At 43.2% G+C, this 19,438-nt stretch overlaps 1 protein-coding gene across 1 annotated transcript in view; it reads right to left on the reverse strand.

The window, feature by feature from the left end:
• The window catches only part of LOC111871212, a 151,092-nt gene that overhangs the window by 42,533 nt on the left and 89,121 nt on the right, over positions 1-19,438 (reverse strand). Inside the window, exons 5-6 of the mRNA XM_023864138.2 lie at positions 11,371-11,458; positions 8,029-8,114 (exon numbers count right to left, since the gene is read on the reverse strand). Coding sequence (XP_023719906.1) covers positions 8,029-8,114; positions 11,371-11,458 — 174 coding nt within the window. The remainder of the gene's footprint in view (positions 1-8,028; positions 8,115-11,370; positions 11,459-19,438) is intronic.

Consider the following 19,438-nt stretch of genomic DNA (forward strand, 5'->3'; position numbering starts at 1 on the left):
CAAAGGCAAAATATTTGTGTGAGAATTTTCAGCAGGTAAAGGCACAAAACATTTCCGCTGTAGGAGCGAAGTTTCTATGAGAAGTTCAAATGCTAGCAGGGTGGGAAAGGAACTCAGTTGCTCTTCATTGTAATACAATAAGCGTACGGAATTTCTAACTTCTACTGTGTGAAATATAATGTTAGTTCCATAAGTAATCTTAAAGGAAAATAGTATCTTCTTACATAGTAACACATTAAGACAACTCCTAGAATCAGATAACCGCGCGCTCAGTGCTTGGTTTCCTAAGTAGGTATATTCTGCGAAATTTGAATCACAAAGGGAATACGGTAAAATAATATTTCACCATAGTGAATCTAAAATTATTTCTTAGTTCTTCCTTAGCATAGAGTGAAGTGAATAACGTTGAATTCACGGTGAAGGGAAGAGTGCTTCACATACGCGTACTTATGTATGTTACAGTAAAATAAATAAAGGTATCCCTGTAACAGGCCGTGGAGGCCCATAGGATTGTTAGACGTCGAGGCTCCCACATTTTCTCTAGACAATCGGCTCGCAGATGGCGGTGAGGTCAGCCCTACGCGCCGGCCGCCCTTTACTTTCAAGAATATTCCAAGAATACTCCTGGTACTCATTTCTGTTAGAGGCTGAGTCGACCCCAGGGCCATAGTGCGGCTGGAAGGATTAGGTCAATTGAAAAAAGTCCAATGACCTCATCGGGACTAGAAACCGAGACCTTCCGGCTTGTAGCATAGTGTCTCAACCAACTACGCTACCGCATAGGCCTACATACGTAAATCATTCTATATTTTCTTATTATGAATTAATAACATTTCTTCTAGAGTTTTCTCTATGATAATTCAATCTAAGGCATATAATAAATATGTATACAATTTTGCCTGGAAAAAATCTGAGAGAAAGAGACCACTTGAGAGAACAAGGCATAAATGGGAGAACAATATCAGAAACCATCTTATAGATTTAGGGTTTGACGATATAACTTGGATTCGTCTGGCTCAGTATACGGACCAATAACTGGCTCCTGCCAACACAGTAATTAAAGTTCGGGTTTCACAAAATGTGCAAATTCTTCACAACTGAGCTCCTATTGCACTTAGTTCTATGCAGTTCGTTAGCTATCACTCAGTTGAATCAGTCAGTCGGGAAATTTACGCCGGCGTGTATTATTATTATTATTATTAGAGGGGGTGGGTTTCCCCATGCACTTAGACCAGTTATTGGTCCATTGTGCGTCCCCCTTTAATTTCTACTGCCGCCATACCCTGCCGGTACTGGTGCGTGCTATCAGCCCCGTTCAGCCAACGAGGTCGGTCGTCGGTACCTGATATTTCCCGCATCTACCAGAGGCACTGGAAACTACTTGGGCGGGAAATTGTTGCCTAATTTTGCTCAGAGGTCTCCTAGAGACATGAGGATCTTTTACGTGCTGTAAATCTACGACACGGGGCCCACGGCTTAAAGTCCCTCCCGGAGGACTTGTTCCCTGAATTTTTCCGCCCTTAAAAATTCCACGACTTCCGCCGGGTGTGAACCCGCGTACCTTGAGTCATGAGATGGGAACATTACCTCTAGACTACGGAGGTCGCTTACGCCGGCGTGTAAGGCTGAAAACCTCACCGCCATCTGTGAGCCGATTGTGTAGAAAATGTGAGAGCCTCGACGTCTCACAACCCTATGGGCCTTCACGGCCTGTTACAACGATAGCTTTAGCTTTTACAATAAATAACTTAAAACTCGCGATAAATAAAGGGGTTTCAACACTGTTACAATATGAAACTGCAGGCACTACCTTTCGCAGTAATTAATATTATAATTTTTGGATAGTTTAATAAATTGATCGTATCTAATTTTAGATTTCACGAACGAAGCATAAGATCGGTCAGTCCCTCGGTGACAACGAAGAACTACCTGCATTGAAGGTATAAAGCCAGAAAACTTATTACTTCGTAATCACTGCCTAAGCCACACTTGCCTAAAGTTAAGTCGTTATTTCCTGAATGGCCACTGCGCCAATTCCCTACGGAGGGATTGTATGTACGTAACTGCAGACGCTAACAACGCGAGCCCCACACAAATCCTACAGACCGGCAACCATTCCAATCAGCTTGCGGCCTTCAATAGTTCTCCTGGGCTCCAACTTGCCAGTTCTTTCGTTGCCCTACGGTTCAGAACCAATCAGTCTGTGAGATAAAAGGAAGAAATCCATGTCCACTTGAAAGAAACATTTCAATCACAACACAATTACCCACAATCCATCACGAGTAGGGTGTCGCTAGTGCAGTTGCTTCGACTATTTTAGGGGGAAAAGAAAAACATTGTACAAGCTTCGTCAACTTGATTGCGAGTGTCTGTGTGAAGAAAGTCACATACTTACGTTACAGCTACGGAGGGCTAAGCGTAAGAGAGAAGACAGACATATAAAACTTTAGTCGTAACGGGTGAAGAGAGGAGAGCACCGGAGCACCTAAGTGGATAACGTTACAACGGAAGAGTGTGTGACGGGGTGGGCTGGATCTAACCGTTCCGGTTGTGGGAGTCTTAAGCACATGGTAATTAATATTCGGGTTCTCAAAAAAGAGAGGAATTTCTTGACCAAGTAAGCAACTGCTAACTTCTCAAACAGAATTCTGTTCCACAACTTTCTTGCATACAACAACATTGGAAGTCTATTCTTAATAATTACTGTGATTTGATTAGAATTCATTTGGTATGTTAGGACTGTCTACTGAAATATATCGGGTAAACTGGACAAATATTTTTTTTATTACAAATGATAAAACAATTCCGTCCAGTGTGACTGGACTTCAATGCAGTAAGGACAGTTGCTGTAGTTGTAAGGAATTTGGATTTTGTATATTACAAATATTGTATATTTATGTATTTTAAAAATCAAAATACCCAATGTAATAGTAGTTTCTAAAAGTACTGATATTCCTTCTGATGATGGTCTATAGGGACCGAAACATACTGTAACGTGTTTCGTTACTGAAGACGCCGTAGAGATGGTTAATTGGTTTATTTAACAATCTACAACTAACGGCTACAATTAATTATTACACAGTTGCGGGGTTTCACACTTTATAACCCTAATCGCAATAATCTGTTACCACTGTTGCGGGGTTTCACGACTTATAACCCTATGCGCAAATCAGTTCACTCTGTCTTCAGTGGTCTACACGTTTACAGTAGGGGAGCTATGTATCGCTGTATCACACGCTCCCAATTACACAATCACACACACGTCCGGTTCTTCTATCCGCGACGGCTGCTATACTCCAACTGTAGTCGGCTGACTGGAGAACTGTTGATAACACACTCGCTCGTAGGCTTGCTCAGAACTATCTTCGGCGATGGCCAGGTTACAACTGACTGGTTGCTGGCTAACTCGGAACTAACTCGGAGGTAGCTCGAGGACTGACTCGGCGGTAGCTCCAGGACTCACTGACTGACTCAGTACAACTCGGAATTGTCTTCGGCGATGGCCAGGTTACAACTAACTCGGCGACTGTTGCTATATGTCAACTCGGCTCGGCGACTATTACTTTATAACTCGGCGGCTGTCACAGTACAACTGACTGGTAGCTGGGGTGCAGTTCACTTATATAGCTGCAGTGCTTGCCCGTTGCGTAATGAGTGCCACGTCACAGTAGGAAGTTGATTACGGGTACGTAGCGTTGCGCGTTACGTCACCGCGGAGGGGCGGGAGGGGAGCGCTGACTCACCCGCCGNTCGTATCCCACTTGTGACACCAGTGTAACGCGTATCGGGCGTATATCGCGACAAATAACTTTACGCTGTATTTTATACAAGCGAATTTTATTTCACATTCGCACTTACAGTCACCCAAATTACAGATTTACGATTACTGCTATCTGCAGTATCACAACGGAAACACTTTACAATATTAAGGTGCTAAGAGGTGAAGTAGTAAAAGCTTCAACAGTCACACTGGACGGAGTTGTTTTATCATTTGTAATATTGTTAGTGTGACGGGCCAGAATGAAACAAATCAAGTTTCTTTTACCGGCTCCACCCCCCCCTTAGATTCTGGCCTCTGATTTTCAGTTTCATGATCATTTTACAGAATGTAGGACTCCTTGGACGAGTGATCAGCTCGTCGCGAGGCCTCTACCTAAATACAGGACAACATAAACATAGAATAAACGCATACACACACCAAACATCCATGCGTTGTGTGGGATTCGAACCCACTATCCCGTCTTCCGAGTGAGCGAAGACAGTACATGCCTTAGACAGCTCGGCTCCCGTGACCGGCAGTGTATAAGAATAATATATATGAATTCAGTTCGTACCTCACAGGAAACACATCCGAACCCACGATCCCGGCTTCCGAGCGAGCGAAGACAGTGCATGCCTTAGACCGCTCGGCTACTGTGACCGGCAGTGTATAAGAATAATATATATGAATTCAGTTCGTACCTCACAGGAAACACATCCGAACCCACGATCCCGGCTTCCGAGCGAGCGAAGACAGTGCATGCCTTAGACCGCTCGGCTACTGTGACCGGCAGTGTATAAGAATAATATATATGAATTCAGTTCGTACCTCACAGGAAACACATCCGAACCCACGATCCCGGCTTCCGAGCGAGCGAAGACAGTGCATGCCTTAGACCGCTCGGCTACTGTGACCGGCAGTGTATAAGAATAATATATATGAATTCAGTTCGTACCTCACAGGAAACACATCCGAACCCACGATCCCGGCTTCCGAGCGAGCGAAGACAGTGCATGCCTTAGACCGCTCGGCTACTGTGACCGGCAGTGTATAAGAATAATATATATGAATTCAGTTCGTACCTCACAGGAAACACATCCGAACCCACGATCCCGGCTTCCGAGCGAGCGAAGACAGTGCATGCCTTAGACCGCTCGGCTACTGTGACCGGCAGTGTATAAGAATAATATATATGAATTCAGTTCGTACCTCACAGGAAACACATCCGAACCCACGATCCCGGCTTCCGAGCGAGCGAAGACAGTGCATGCCTTAGACCGCTCGGCTACTGTGACCGGCAGTGTATAAGAATAATATATATGAATTCAGTTCGTACCTCACAGGAAACACATCCGAACCCACGATCCCGGCTTCCGAGCGAGCGAAGACAGTGCATGCCTTAGACCGCTCGGCTACTGTGACCGGCAGTGTATAAGAATAATATATATGAATTCAGTTCGTACCTCACAGGAAACACATCCGAACCCACGATCCCGGCTTCCGAGCGAGCGAAGACAGTGCATGCCTTAGACCGCTCGGCTACTGTGACCGGCAGTGTATAAGAATAATATATATGAATTCAGTTCGTACCTCACAGGAAACACATCCGAACCCACGATCCCGGCTTCCGAGCGAGCGAAGACAGTGCATGCCTTAGACCGCTCGGCTACTGTGACCGGCAGTGTATAAGAATAATATATATGAATTCAGTTCGTACCTCACAGGAAACACATCCGAACCCACGATCCCGGCTTCCGAGCGAGCGAAGACAGTGCATGCCTTAGACCGCTCGGCTACTGTGACCGGCAGTGTATAAGAATAATATATATGAATTCAGTTCGTACCTCACAGGAAACACATCCGAACCCACGATCCCGGCTTCCGAGCGAGCGAAGACAGTGCATGCCTTAGACCGCTCGGCTACTGTGACCGGCAGTGTATAAGAATAATATATATGAATTCAGTTCGTACCTCACAGGAAACACATCCGAACCCACGATCCCGGCTTCCGAGCGAGCGAAGACAGTGCATGCCTTAGACCGCTCGGCTACTGTGACCGGCAGTGTATAAGAATAATATATATGAATTCAGTTCGTACCTCACAGGAAACACATCCGAACCCACGATCCCGGCTTCCGAGAGAGCGAAGACAGTACATGCCTTAGACAGCTCGGCTACCGTGACCGGCTGGACGGACATTTAATATAAGATATAAAGACCATATCCATGAAATCAAAAGCAACGAGAGTAACTCTGGGTATTCGAAACACATACTAAAACCGGACATACCTATGGAACCATATGTGATACTATGAATATTATAGGAAAGAAGAGAACGCATTTGAATACCTTGGAGAGGTATCACATTTATAGAATCGGTAAAGACAACCTATACATGAATGACACAGACACCGACACACATAACCCCATATTGGAGACTTTCATAAACTGTACACAAGACAGCAGCACACACACACACAGACCCAACCATGTTATAAAAGTGGGATTAGGCACGCTATGTACACAGAACAAAAACAGCGATACTAAGAGGCAGGGCGGAGAACACAGTCAAAAGGGCATATATGAGCCCAAAGTAATAAACTAACGCAGAGTAAAAACAAAATATATGGACAAAAATGAACAATAATAATATATTCTTTATGTATCGCTGATGGCAACTGCACCAACATGACTGGGAACTACATATGTGCAACACTCATGCCGCTGGAAAACGAATCCAAACACAACGATAATTGGATAAAAACCGACAGCCCCAAGCAAAAATATCGAATTTTTAATTGTTTTAATTACTTTTTTATTAATTTGAATTGTCTAATTCTGGTCCGTCACACTATTAATTACAAAGTTGATAATTTTCAGTCCAGTGTGACATACAAGGTTACAACACTTCAGTCTTTATTCACCTTACATGTTTCGATTCAACAGAATCATCCTCAGAGGCACACCACTATGATCAGGAAACACTGACACAGTGAAAGTGTTTCCTGATCGTAGTGGTGCGCCTCTGAGGCCTCTGAGGATGATTCTTTTGAATTGAAACATGTAAGGTGAATAAATACTGAAGTGTTGTAACCTTGTATGTCACACTGGACTGAAAATTATCCACTTTGTACATTTTTATGATTTCTAATAGAGTACGTTTATTTTAAGTGGGATATATCAGATTTATATGTGAAGGTGCATGTACTACACAATGAAACACTTTCAGCAAATCGCAACACCTGATGACGGCGGTGTAGGGGCCGGATATATAGTGGGGAGAGAGTGAGATAATAAACGGGTTGCACTGTGGGCGGAGGATGCAGCACGCATGGGGGAGAAGAGAAATGCATCCCCAGCGGAAGAGAGTTGTAATGGACGTTCACGTTACATGTGAGTCGGATGGTTTCTTTCCTAAATGAGCGACAGTCAGCTTCCTAAGAAAGAAAGTTCAGTTTGGTAGGCTTGATTCAATGCCAACTGCAGTTAGATTTTCCTAAATACCAGACTGAATTGGACAAAGGACCGGACACGTTTGAGGGGCAAGAGGAACTTGTGCAACTGCAGCCACTCTATTAACGGAACATTTCGCGTTTAAAGCTCTGGCATCCATTCGCCTTGCCTTGCGTAAATTCACGTTAAATTCCTAATAAATGTATGACACTGGAGTAGATCTTGTTCCGAGGTAGATTTTACCCTGATAAATCATCAGTCTATCCTTGCTCACTCACTCGTGGAGCTGAGCCCTTCTTGAGAAACTGCCAATTGTGGAGCTACTCAAGAACTTCCTAGCATTTTATGGAATCTGAAGGCGATACACAACAGAGAGCTGTCGTTACAGTTCAGTATTATATAGACCTATATCGTATTCAACCCTGAAAATGAAAGCAATATTTTCCTCTGTAACATTAAACTTCCTCCGAACTACATGGCGGTAGAAGAAACAAGACCACATTGTTTAAGGTAACGTATTTAAGATTAACCTTCGTTTATCACAGGAGGCGTAAACCTTCTTAAAACTACCAGCCTGAATCCTTTCAGTTTCCATGCCCCAAATTTCCATTAGCCCACTATCAAAAGAAGCTACTTCAACCCTGTTTAATTCGACATCCATATCCAAGACCATGGATTTCATGAGGTTACTGAAGTTACACATTACACTTCAGCCATTTTATCCTATCTAAGTAACAACACTGCTTAAAGTCAGCTCCAATCCACAGCAGCAATCCACACATACCAAATGATGCAAGTTTTGTTGTGTTCTGTACCTTGAATATGCCGAAGAGCAGGACGATGCTTAGCACCACCATGAAGAGATGCGTGCCGATGGTCGCGAAGTAGGCGATCTGCACTCCTGGAACAATAAGAGGCCTTCACCGGTTGAACCGAACAGACCTATCTCTAACTAGGCATGTGACAGGATGAATTTATGAGCTCGAGTCGCGAGAAAACGGTAAAACAAAAAGATAAACCTACCATTTAACAAGCCGTGGAGGCACATAGGGTTATGAGACGTAAATGCTCACATATTTTCTCCAGACAATCGGCCATATTATTCTGTATCCCAATAATTTATATCACTTCTGATAATTTTCTTATCCAGAATGGACTAAAATAAGGTGATGCTTTATCGCCACTACTTTTTAATGTTGCTTTAGAATATTCCATTAGGAAAGTCAAGGAACTGAAATTAAATGAGACGCATCAGCTGTTGGCCTACAGTGATGTTGTGAATATAGTGGGTGAATATAGATACCATAAAGAAAAAAAAACAAACTTAAATTGATGCTAGGAAGGAGATTGTGTAAAAGTACACACAGAGAAAACTAAGTTTATGTTGCTGTCTGCTAATCAAAATGCAGGGCAAAATCATGACATAAAGATAGATAACAAATGTTTTGGAAATGTGGTACAGTTCAGATATTTGGGAATGACTATAACACATAAAAACCTGATTCAGAAGGAAATTATGAGGAAATTGATTTCTATTAATGCTCGCTACCGTTCAGTCCAGAACCTTCTTTCTTCTTGTTTGCTGTCTAAAAAAAATTCAATATACAAAATAATTCGTATAATTTTGCCTGTGATTCTGTGGGTGTGAAACTTGGTCTCTGACATTAAAGGGGGAACAAAAACTGAGGGTGTCTGAGAACAGGGTGTTGAGGAGAATATTTGGACCGAAGAGAGATGGAATGACAGGAGGTTGGAGAAAACTGCATAATGAGGTGTTTCATAACTTGTACTGTTCTCCAAGTATAATTAAAATTATCAAGTCAAGGAGGAGGAAGTGGGCAGGACATGGAATATCTAAATTAACTGGAATTTCATTGACAATGCTCCGAAGTGTGATGGTGAATTCTTGCAAAGCGAAGACTTTCGCTACAAAAAACCCTCTTCTTGCGAGTCTTTCCGCTTCACGATCGCTTGTTCTGCGCGTTAGACAACTCAGCCTTAAAGTGTACAAGTCGTAACTGCGGCGTCTGATAATGTTCCACTCTTTTGTTCCCTTTCATAACTATACGTTTATTCATACAATCCGCCTTTGTTATGATCAGTGGCTTTCACTCTAGCGCCGTGTGGAATCTCGTGATGTCATAAACCAATGAATTTCCACTTTTGTTTCGTAAGTCCGATGGCAACTTTGTCGCTTTCGTGGCTTCTAACCTTGAAACTTCTTTCTGTCTCTCCCTTCCTCTCTTATTGCTCTCACACCAAGAAATTGCGAACTAATGATCCGTGGTACGAACCGATCTATGAACACGTTGAAAGCTTAAAATGGATTAGAAACATATTTGCTATCTATCTATCTACCTATCTATCTATCTATCTATCTATCTATCTATCTATCTATCTATCTATCTATCTAACTATCATGTAAACATGGAAATAAAACTTCGGGTTTCATAACATTCGGAGATATCCTTAAGCAGTTAAGCGACTCTTAACTTCCCAAAAAGCACCCTTCCCCGACGGGTTAATACACGTACAATACAACCACGACACAATGTACGTGTAGTTTCACATTGATTTCACAAGCCACTTCTTGCCAAGGAAGTCTCTCTTGAACGCCTTAACAAACCCTCGGGTTCCATAAAGCATTGACAACTTGTTGGTCAATTGATGGCGTTTATGCTGCCCTTAGCTGCATACAGATATTTACAATCAACAGTTGTAACTGGTTTTGTATACATCTACTTCTGCTACACATTATGATGCACTGTAATGTCATGGTTCTCAAACAATGCTGGGACTAGTATGTACACAGTTGAGATGTAGCAAATATGCACACACATGAAGTTGGAAATCTCTTACAATTTGGAAAACTGACTCACTTCTTGCACGAAAACCACCAGAAAGTCTCCCTACTAAGCCTTCCAAATTAAAGCAATATTAATATACAACCTAAAGCAAGAGATGACACCGATTCGACCCAAACGAGAAGAAACGATGCAAGAATATGCAGTATAGGGTAAACGGTAAAGCTATCCCTGTAACAGGCAATGAACGCCCATGGGGCTGTGAGACGTCGAGGCTCCCACATTTTGTAGATGATCGACTCACAGATGGCGGTAAGGTTGTCAGCCTTACGTGCCGGCCGCCCTTTGCTCCCCAGGAATATTCCTGGTACTCTTTTCAGTTAGAGGCTGAGTCGACCACAGGGATACACTAAGGCTGGAAGGATTAGATAAATTGGAAAAAATCAATGATCTCATTGTCCCTCGAACCCGCAACCTTCCAGCACAGTGCCTCAACCAATTACGCTACCTCGTGCTCCGTATGCAATATAGGGTGACTTTGTAAATGAGAACACAGTACTGAGTATGCTAATAGACTCACGTATTAGAGGGTTAGGACAATTTTGGAGAAACTTTTGTAATATTGTGTTCCAGTGTGAAAAACACCACTCTGTATATATATGTCAGACAGTACTCACAATACCTCATTTTGATGCAAATCAATGCTATTACTGCTATATTGTATTCAGATGTATTTAAAACTGGACTGGATCCTACTGACTCCATTATTGCTTCATCAACGTTTCTGTACATCATCAGGTTCTAACGGATTTGTGTTTATTTTATTGCTAGTGGGGTGGGACTAAGTCCCTTGTACTGTGGCCACTTCTGGCCTATTGTACTAGCCCCAGATGATAGGTGAGGGTGATTGTGGAGCAATTGGTGGAATGAAGAATGGCAGGGGAAACCAAAGTACTCGGAGAAAACCTGCCCCAGCGCCACTTTGTCCACCACAAATCCCACTTGACCAGACTTGGGATCGAACCCGGGCCGCCGCGGTGGGAAGTCAGCGACTAACCGCTTGAGGTATGGCTTACAGCCTATGCAAGTTTCAGCCAATCTGCTGCATATAATCCGAAAACGACCGCTTGCGGTGGGAACGTGTAGTGAAGGCCAAGGGGAAAAAAGCAATTAGAGTTTCTATTATAGGTTTATATGACGGTTATCATATGACCTATGACCACTGCCGTTTTCTTGAAACAGAGGAGCTGAGGACATTCTGTGCCACAGAGGCCACGTGTTCATTTGCGATGAGACTAACACTCCATTGACTCTCAGAATGCGAGACACAAAGTGAAGTTCTGTTTTACGTACCGTAATAGACGTCTTCCAGGTCGGCGTATTTCTTGACATTGACGCCGATCCTCCAGCTGTAGAGGAGTACCACCAGGATGGAGACGTTCTGCGAAATGAGGAAGAGAAGACGACAGGTAAATACAGCTGCTTCCTGGTTTAGTGCAACGCAAAATGAGATGGGAAGGTGTGATGGTTTGATGCGGCTTTTGTAAACAGAGTAGTGTCTTACCAAGTGCCTTTCGAGAGATGGAATAGCTCCCATTACAAAGGTAAAAGTTAATATTGTCCCTGTGTTTAACTAATTAAGCACTATGCTATGAAGGCGTATTGGGTGTGGATGTATAGATCCATATTTTCTTGACCTCGGCACTAGTTGGAGGTGAGTGGTCAGCTTCACGCTCCAGACGCTTTACCCCCGAGGAAATAGCTCTCGGTGCCCACTGTATAGGAGGTCGGGTGAACCCCAGAGACGTTCTGGACGACATTGAGAAGAGAAAATTGTATCCCCATCGGGACTCGAACTCCGACTCCTCCGTCCTCTAGCCCGTAGCCAGTCGCTATACCGACTGAGCTATCCCGGCCATTATCTTATGTAAAAGGGGAGATGATCCAGTTAAGTTGGACACGTTAGGAGGACACCTGGCATCGAAACTAGCAATTTATAATGGGCCAAGCTGATTAGGATACTTTACTCTTTTACGCCTGATCATGCAAGCAGTTACATCTTCCGAAAATAATCGTATAACTTAAAAATGACTAAGACGATAGACAGAATGCAAGATAATGCTTCTATATCCTTCTTTACTGAAATGTTTATACACTTCTCGAGACACTCGTCAGTGGGATTTACAAGCAGGAGAACCTCGGAAATGACTGCCAAATCTTAAAAGATAACTGAAGTGTTCATTCCTGACACGATTGAAATTATGGTCTTCTGGTTGATGGACACATATTAGCAACACATGTTGGCCATCTATTGATTGGTAGGTTTTAAACGTACGCCTGCTTAAATTCACGAACCTGTCCGGCCAATACAACCTGTGCACCTGAAGGAACATCTTTGAATTGCCCAAAATTTAATGTTGTTAGAGTTTCCCTTGTGTAAACATGGCGAAGAAAGGTAGGAGAGACGATACGAAATACACATTTCGCTTACACCTCTGTTGGGGAAGGAGTTTTCTGCAGAGTTGCCTTCTTCAGAATTTAAAAGGTTGCGCTATACATTTGGACATGCCTCCATTATCCTCATTATCTCGGAACGAACATTATCCTCAAGGATCGAAGGTGCAGAATACACCAGTGTTGCACCCACTCCCTGTTGCTAGGAACTGCTGGTCTTTCTATGTGATATACGCAGCCCAATTTGGCACTCAATTGCTCTCCCTCAAACGCTCTGAATCGTGCTCCAGCGATCAGGGAATGCTGAGTTGCCTCACATCCACTCACTATAGAATACTGAGATACTTAAATGCATCCTTTACGTCATTCTTCATGTAGGCAGCCTCACGGAAGAAGAATCCTGTGTACGTACGTGTACATCAGCATCTTCCATCGGCGTATGAACACCAAAAGTACCTTAGAAAGTAGTTCTAGGATATTTCTAACGGTGACATAAGAGTCTAAGGGCGGCCGCACACTAACTGCGTCAAGACAAGCATCAAGACATAAGACGCAGTCTTGCTTCATTCGTGATTCAGACTCGAGTCCGCACAATGAAGTAGCCCGTGTCTGCGTCATCACATCTTCTCTAGTTGATGACATGACGTGATGCTGATACTGTACACTGGTGCTGTTCCTTGAGTATTGATGTCCGAGTCTTGACGCACAGAAAAGGAAAATGCCGAGTCTTGCTTCATTCGTGATTCGTCAGCATGGAGCTGACGTCAGCATCATGACTCAGACCGATGTGCGGCGGTTTTCATAATCTAATTCGTTTCAACTCTGCTTCTTCTTTTGCGTCATGTCGCAGACACCGTGTCTTGATGCATGCCGGTGTGAGGTCTACCTAAGTCATTAACTGACTATGAGGCACCTTTATTCCTGGAGCAGCTGAAATACAGAATACCTTCTGTGTCTAGTGATGCGTGTTGCGTTTGTTAGAGCTTCATGTGATGGAGCAGCCATATATCAAGCTCTGTCTGCATTGTTGTCCCTGCACTCAGATCCAGAAGATTAATCTGCAATGCGCTTGGCCCACAGAAATACGGCACTGAACTAAGCGTCTCAAGACTCCTCAAGATGGCTAATTAGAATGGGTAGCTCAGGCTACGTAGAGAGTACAAATGCATAGACTGCATTCACAAGAGAAACCGCAGAGTAATCAGGGGGCTTAGAGCGCTAAATCATTTGAGGCTGAATAGTTCTTAAAAAGACAAAAGTTGATTGTACTCAATTTCCAAAAAAAATTATAGAACCCGAACTTTCGTTGCTCTGTTTACACTACCATCATATATATATCTGAGGTCCAGTTTAATATTATCTTCTCATCTACGTCTAGATCTTCCCAGGGGACTTCTCCCTTCGGGGTTTTCTTCCAAAAAGCTATACGCACTCCTCCTAATATACATGTCCATCTCGTCCTGGACTTCATCATCTAATAATACCTGACTAAGGGCACACGTCATGAAGTCCCTCAATATGCGTTTTTTCAAGCTTTCTACCATTTCATCCCCCAAATATTCTCCTCCTGTTCTAACCTTAATATGAAAGACCAAGTTTCACACCCATACAAAACTTCATGCAAATTCATAATTCTGTATACGTTGACTAAGAGGTCATCCGTAACATTTAATAACAATGTGGTTTATTATGTCTAAATGTTATCCCTACGCCCAAAACCCAAAATGGAGGAACACTCCTTGTCGGGTATCCTAGACGGATTATTAAATATATCTGAAGGTACCCGGCCGCCTCTGTGGTCTAGTGTTCAGAGTTCCTGGCTACAGATCTAGAGGTCCCGGGTTCGATTCCTGGCGCTACCAGGATTTATGAGAAGTAGTGGGTCTGGAACGGGGTCCACTCAGCGTCGAGAGGATAATTGAGCACCTATTTCAAGGAAATAGCGGCTTAGGTCTAGAAAACCGAAATTAACGGCCGTGGGGATTCATTTCACTGATCATGCGACACCCTCTATCCGCTAAATTTGACACTAACTTCGTTGAAAAGCGGCGGTCGCTCGGTCCGTATAGTTCGCTTGCGGACACAAGCCACAGAGTTTTTTTCTTAATTTGAAGGTACACTCCTCATCTGGAGGACGTCTCCTCGTAATGCATCCCGAGGACATGCCGTTCCGTGGTGAAAAGGAGCACACATAACATCGAAATTCTTGCACTCGATGACACGAAATTCACTCTAATAAACCAATTTTGTCTCTAGTTTCCTTGTGAACACAGAAAATCTCATTGTTTAAGCTAAAAGAACAATCTGCGAATTTACATGCATAAGATGAGTGGCCAGGAAACATGTACACTCTTGTAAGATTTGAGGCTTTCACGGCGGTGACTATGAAGAAAGCAGTCTTCTGGGATTTGGCACCGTGTATATGTGGTGTTAACCGACGTTTCGGAGGAACGTATCGCCTCCATCTTCAGGGTAGAAGAAAAATAAAAGCAGACAGTCTGCTTTTACCGGTTCTCACGGTCTCTTCGCTTGCAGATTTCTTATATTTTTCCTCTACCCTGAAGATGGAGGCGATACGTTCCTCCGAAACGTCGGTTAACACCACATATACACGGTGCCAAATCCCAGAAGACTGCTTCCTTCATGTACACTCTTCATTAATTCCGAAACACAAGTCCCTCTGCACTATCCAAGCACTTGCGTCGCGTTAACTTTTGAAAAATTTCAGATAATATGACGTCGGATACAAATACAAACTCTTGTAAACCAGCCAAGAACTTTCTATTCTCCAGCCTCCTATCCAATGGGTATTGGGGGATCTTTCCACGGTGGTAAAGAAGCTCTAACTAGTACCGAGATCAAGAAAATGTGGGTCTATACATCCACTCCCCTATACGCCTTAATGATGTAGTGCTTAATTCTTTCGTTACCTCTTAGTACCTCCGCTTCTGTTACGTAAAATTTTCAGCCCTCAGGTAACTGCTGCTCCCAGGATCTCCACTTTTATCGCAATGCAGACTGGGGGAGGATTCGATCGGTTTGTTCAATTTCATGCTTTTCAAAAGTGAACGAAATATTCCAACGTAAGTTGGAATTTACCTATTCAGACGTCTCTTTAGCATAGCAAAAGTCATGTGAAAATTACTGAATTTGTACGTCTAAAAAATTCATATATTTCTTGTACACGTAGAGCCAATACAATTTCCCCTCTCCGTGACTGAGAAATTCTGTAATCAGTTAGGATTCTCTGCGGAAATCTAATGCCCTTGTCCCGAAATATAACCCCAGGGGATGCTGCGCCTACTCCCCTTTCAGTTACTGCTGTCAAGTTCTGTCAAGCAGCCTATACTCGAAGCATCAGCATACTATAGCAACTGGTACTTTCCGGTAACTCAGAAAGTGCAAACACTGTAATCTCGTAAGCCTCCTAACTCTAAAAGTTAGGGGGATATACAGACAGACAGAAAGGCGATTTCACAAGCTTGCTTCTTTCTCTTCAAAAGAAGAAAAAAGGGTAAAACTATCCCTGTAACAGGCCATAGAGACCCATAGGGTTGTGAGAGGTTGAGGGTCCACATTATCTAGAAAATTGGCTCACAGATGGCGGTAATGTTGCCAAACTTACGCGCCGGCTGCCATTTATCTCAGGAAGATTCCTGGTACTCATTTCTGTTAGAGGCTGAGTCGACCCCAGGGCCATAGTGCGGCCGGAAGGATTAGGTCAATTGAAAAAAAAATCACCTCATCGAGACTCAAACCCAACTTAATGCCTCAACTAACTACGGTACTCCGTGCCCCACAAAAGAAGAAACTAGACTAAAAATTAAGGCTACACAGAAAGACGGATGCACGTTACACAAGCAAATTCATTTTTTAAGAAATTATTTTTACTTAAAACAGAACATGAAACCTTGTTCATTTTTAACGGTCTATGTATCTTCATGCTTATGACGTAAATACATAAGTTCATACACATATCCGGAACGCAGAGCAACAAGCCAATCGAACTGCAAGCAAAGTCTATGTTACTGCTTGCTTGGCTTTCACTTCGACCTTGGAAATGGAGGCAATACATTCCTACAAACATCAGTAAACATCTAGCAGTCTACATGACGTAACATCCTGGTAGAAGTCACTGCCGCTAAAACCTCAATCTCACAGCTTTGAAACATTTCTATGCTTGCAACTTTTTAAATTCTCTCCAGCACATTTCTACTTCAAGTGATCCTGTCACACTTAAAGGGAAACTTTCATCTTTAGAAACCGCAAGAATGCAGAGGGGACCAAGTCAAGAAAGCAGGGTGAGAGCGAAGCCACCGCAACTAAAAAATGGATAAAATTCTTATTAAAAAGGCTGCATCAAAAGTGAAACCGCCACACGTGACCTATATACGGTGGCTGAGGTCGAGGCTATTTGTGACGTGCAATAGGAACCGGGAACAGAAAGCGTGCCTGTGTTGCGTCACAGCAAGCGTCTTCCTGCAATTGATGCTAACAAAATACTCGACTCGAGTAAAGGATAACTGCTCTATGAAACAGGGTGCGTCATACGTAGGCAACCTTAAGGAGGAAAGGCTCATAAAGAATGGCGTTTTGATCTTCACTGGAAAAAAAAAAATTGGGTTAGTCTCAGAAAAGAAAATTTACTTTCCTAAGTGACATGTGTGACCACCTCTGTGATCTAGTGGTCAGAGTTCCTGGCTATAGAGGTCCGGGTTCGATTCCCGGCGCTACCATGTTTTCTGGTAGCCTCGTGAGGATAACTGAGGAGCCAATTCAAGGAAATAGCGGATCCTGTCTAGAAAACCGAAATTAACTGCCGTGGGGATTCGTTGTACTGACCACGCATCACCCTCTATCCTTTAAATTTGGCACTAACTTCGCCGAAAAGCGGCGGTCGCTCTGTCGGCATAGTTCGCTTGCGAACTAAAAACACGGAGATTGTCTGTAAGTGACACGTGAGGTGTACATCCCCCCTCCCAAATGGCATCTGAATGAAGAGGCTATCGCTAACTTAAAGCTAATAAAACAGTGCTACTGAATATCTCCAAACTACAATCTTCCTTCCCTTTGTGCTTTGTACTACAACGATTACAGCATCGAACCTATACAGGACCGGATGATATGAATGACGAATTGGAAAGGATTTAGACGGAAGCGGTCGTGGCCTAACGGAAGTACTACACCAGCATTTGCTTTGACGGACTGAGGGAATCCACAAGAAAACCTCATTCAGTAAATCCAGCAATTCGAACCAGATTCGAACCCAGGATTTCGCCAGTACCCACCTAGATCGTTACCTCTAGACAGGCTTGTGTGATTAAAAGTCTTCTCGACTATGATGTAACACCGTATAGACTGGTATGAATCACACATATCTCGGAGGACCGGCTCTGCTGTCTGCCTGCTTCTGGATACGAGTACTTTCCAGTTTGCCCCACTCCTCGGTTCTGTAAATGGAGGCTCTACGATCCACCGAAACGTTGTTGTACATCTACAAGTCTACACAACATTACATGCCAGAACACTATAACGTTAAGCTTTACTTTTCTCTTCTATGGAAAATGTATTGTATTTTCAGTGTGAGTCATTGCAAGTAGCAAGTCCATACGCCTTGTTATGGTTTCAATCGGCGTCTTCAAATGTTTCCCCTGACCTTAGCTTTGTATGTTGTTCGTATAATCTGTTTTGGTGTTCTTTATCCCTGCTTCTTACATGTTCTATCCTCTTCCGTAATTTTATATAAATTTGAAGATTGGTTTCAGTTCTTAGGAAATCTCATTTTGTTCGCGCACATTTCATTTCTTTTCCGATAACGTTTTCATCTGTGTATCTAATATCCCAGACTTCACTTCCGTATGCCAACACAGTTTTGTAACTGACAAAACTAATAAGTTTAAAAATTAAATGTAAAGAGGGAAAGTAAAATTGTCTCCGTACTTAATTAAGCTCCGTCCCATGAAGACGTGTCGCGGAGTGGAAGTATAGCTCTATCATTCTTAAACGGGCGTGAGGAGGTGAGTGGTCAGCTTCACTCCCCGGCCACTTTACCACTGGAGAATAAGCCCCCCCCCCCGTACCCATTGGGTAGGATGCTGGGTGAACCTGGACGCTGTGGAGAAAAGAAAATTTTCTTGACTCCGCCGATAATCGAACCCCAGCCGTCCAGCTTGTACCCCGTCGTTAGAGCGACTGAGCTATCCAACCTCATAGAGATATACAGGAGCTGAGAGATAAAAAATATATATAAATTGGATTATAAGACTGAAGTACCATTTTCTGGGTTTGTTTCTCCAAAATTATAACTTAATATTAAGTGTAACTGTCCAGTTAATGGGATGGTCAATTGACGTTTTGTGTATTGTTAGGGTTCTGCGAAATTCCTCACTTTCGTCTCACAATTTGAGATTCCCTCCCTCCCCCCGGAGACACGCAGCAAGTGACTTGGGTAAAGCTTGAAGCCAGCTGCCCATCCGTAAATCAGTCAAGTTAATGCGTAACACAAGGCCGAGTCCTTTAGAAATTCTAAACTTGACAGAGGAAGTCATAATTTTAGCAGCGTCGTTTCTGCTACCCCCAAAATCGCAGTTTGACAGCCACGCAGCAAGTGACGAAGTTCACTCCTAAACTTTACACTCGTGGATATTCGCTTTTCTAATTGGAAGAGGAAGATAAGCAACCTCCCAGCCTGCCTGGTCCAGCCAATCATAATCTGAAGTGGGAGGTCCGAATTTTGGGTAACCAGGACAAATATTTACCATTCAGAGGACAAATATTTACCATTCAGAGCTTGCTTGACGGGAGGACTCTCTGAAATTTACATTCACCGGGGGTACACGTGTTCTGATCCCCGTATCTACACTCTGTAGTGACCATTGACTTGCGTATCTTAGTAAACAGTAAGGAAACCTACATCCATTTATCTGTGAAGTGTGTCACTGCGGTGCAATTACCATTTAAAGAGTGC

Source organism: Cryptotermes secundus, unplaced genomic scaffold, assembly GCF_002891405.2.
Source record: "Cryptotermes secundus unplaced genomic scaffold, Csec_1.0 scaffold573, whole genome shotgun sequence".
In the NCBI taxonomy this organism is placed as follows: domain Eukaryota; kingdom Metazoa; phylum Arthropoda; class Insecta; order Blattodea; family Kalotermitidae; genus Cryptotermes; species Cryptotermes secundus.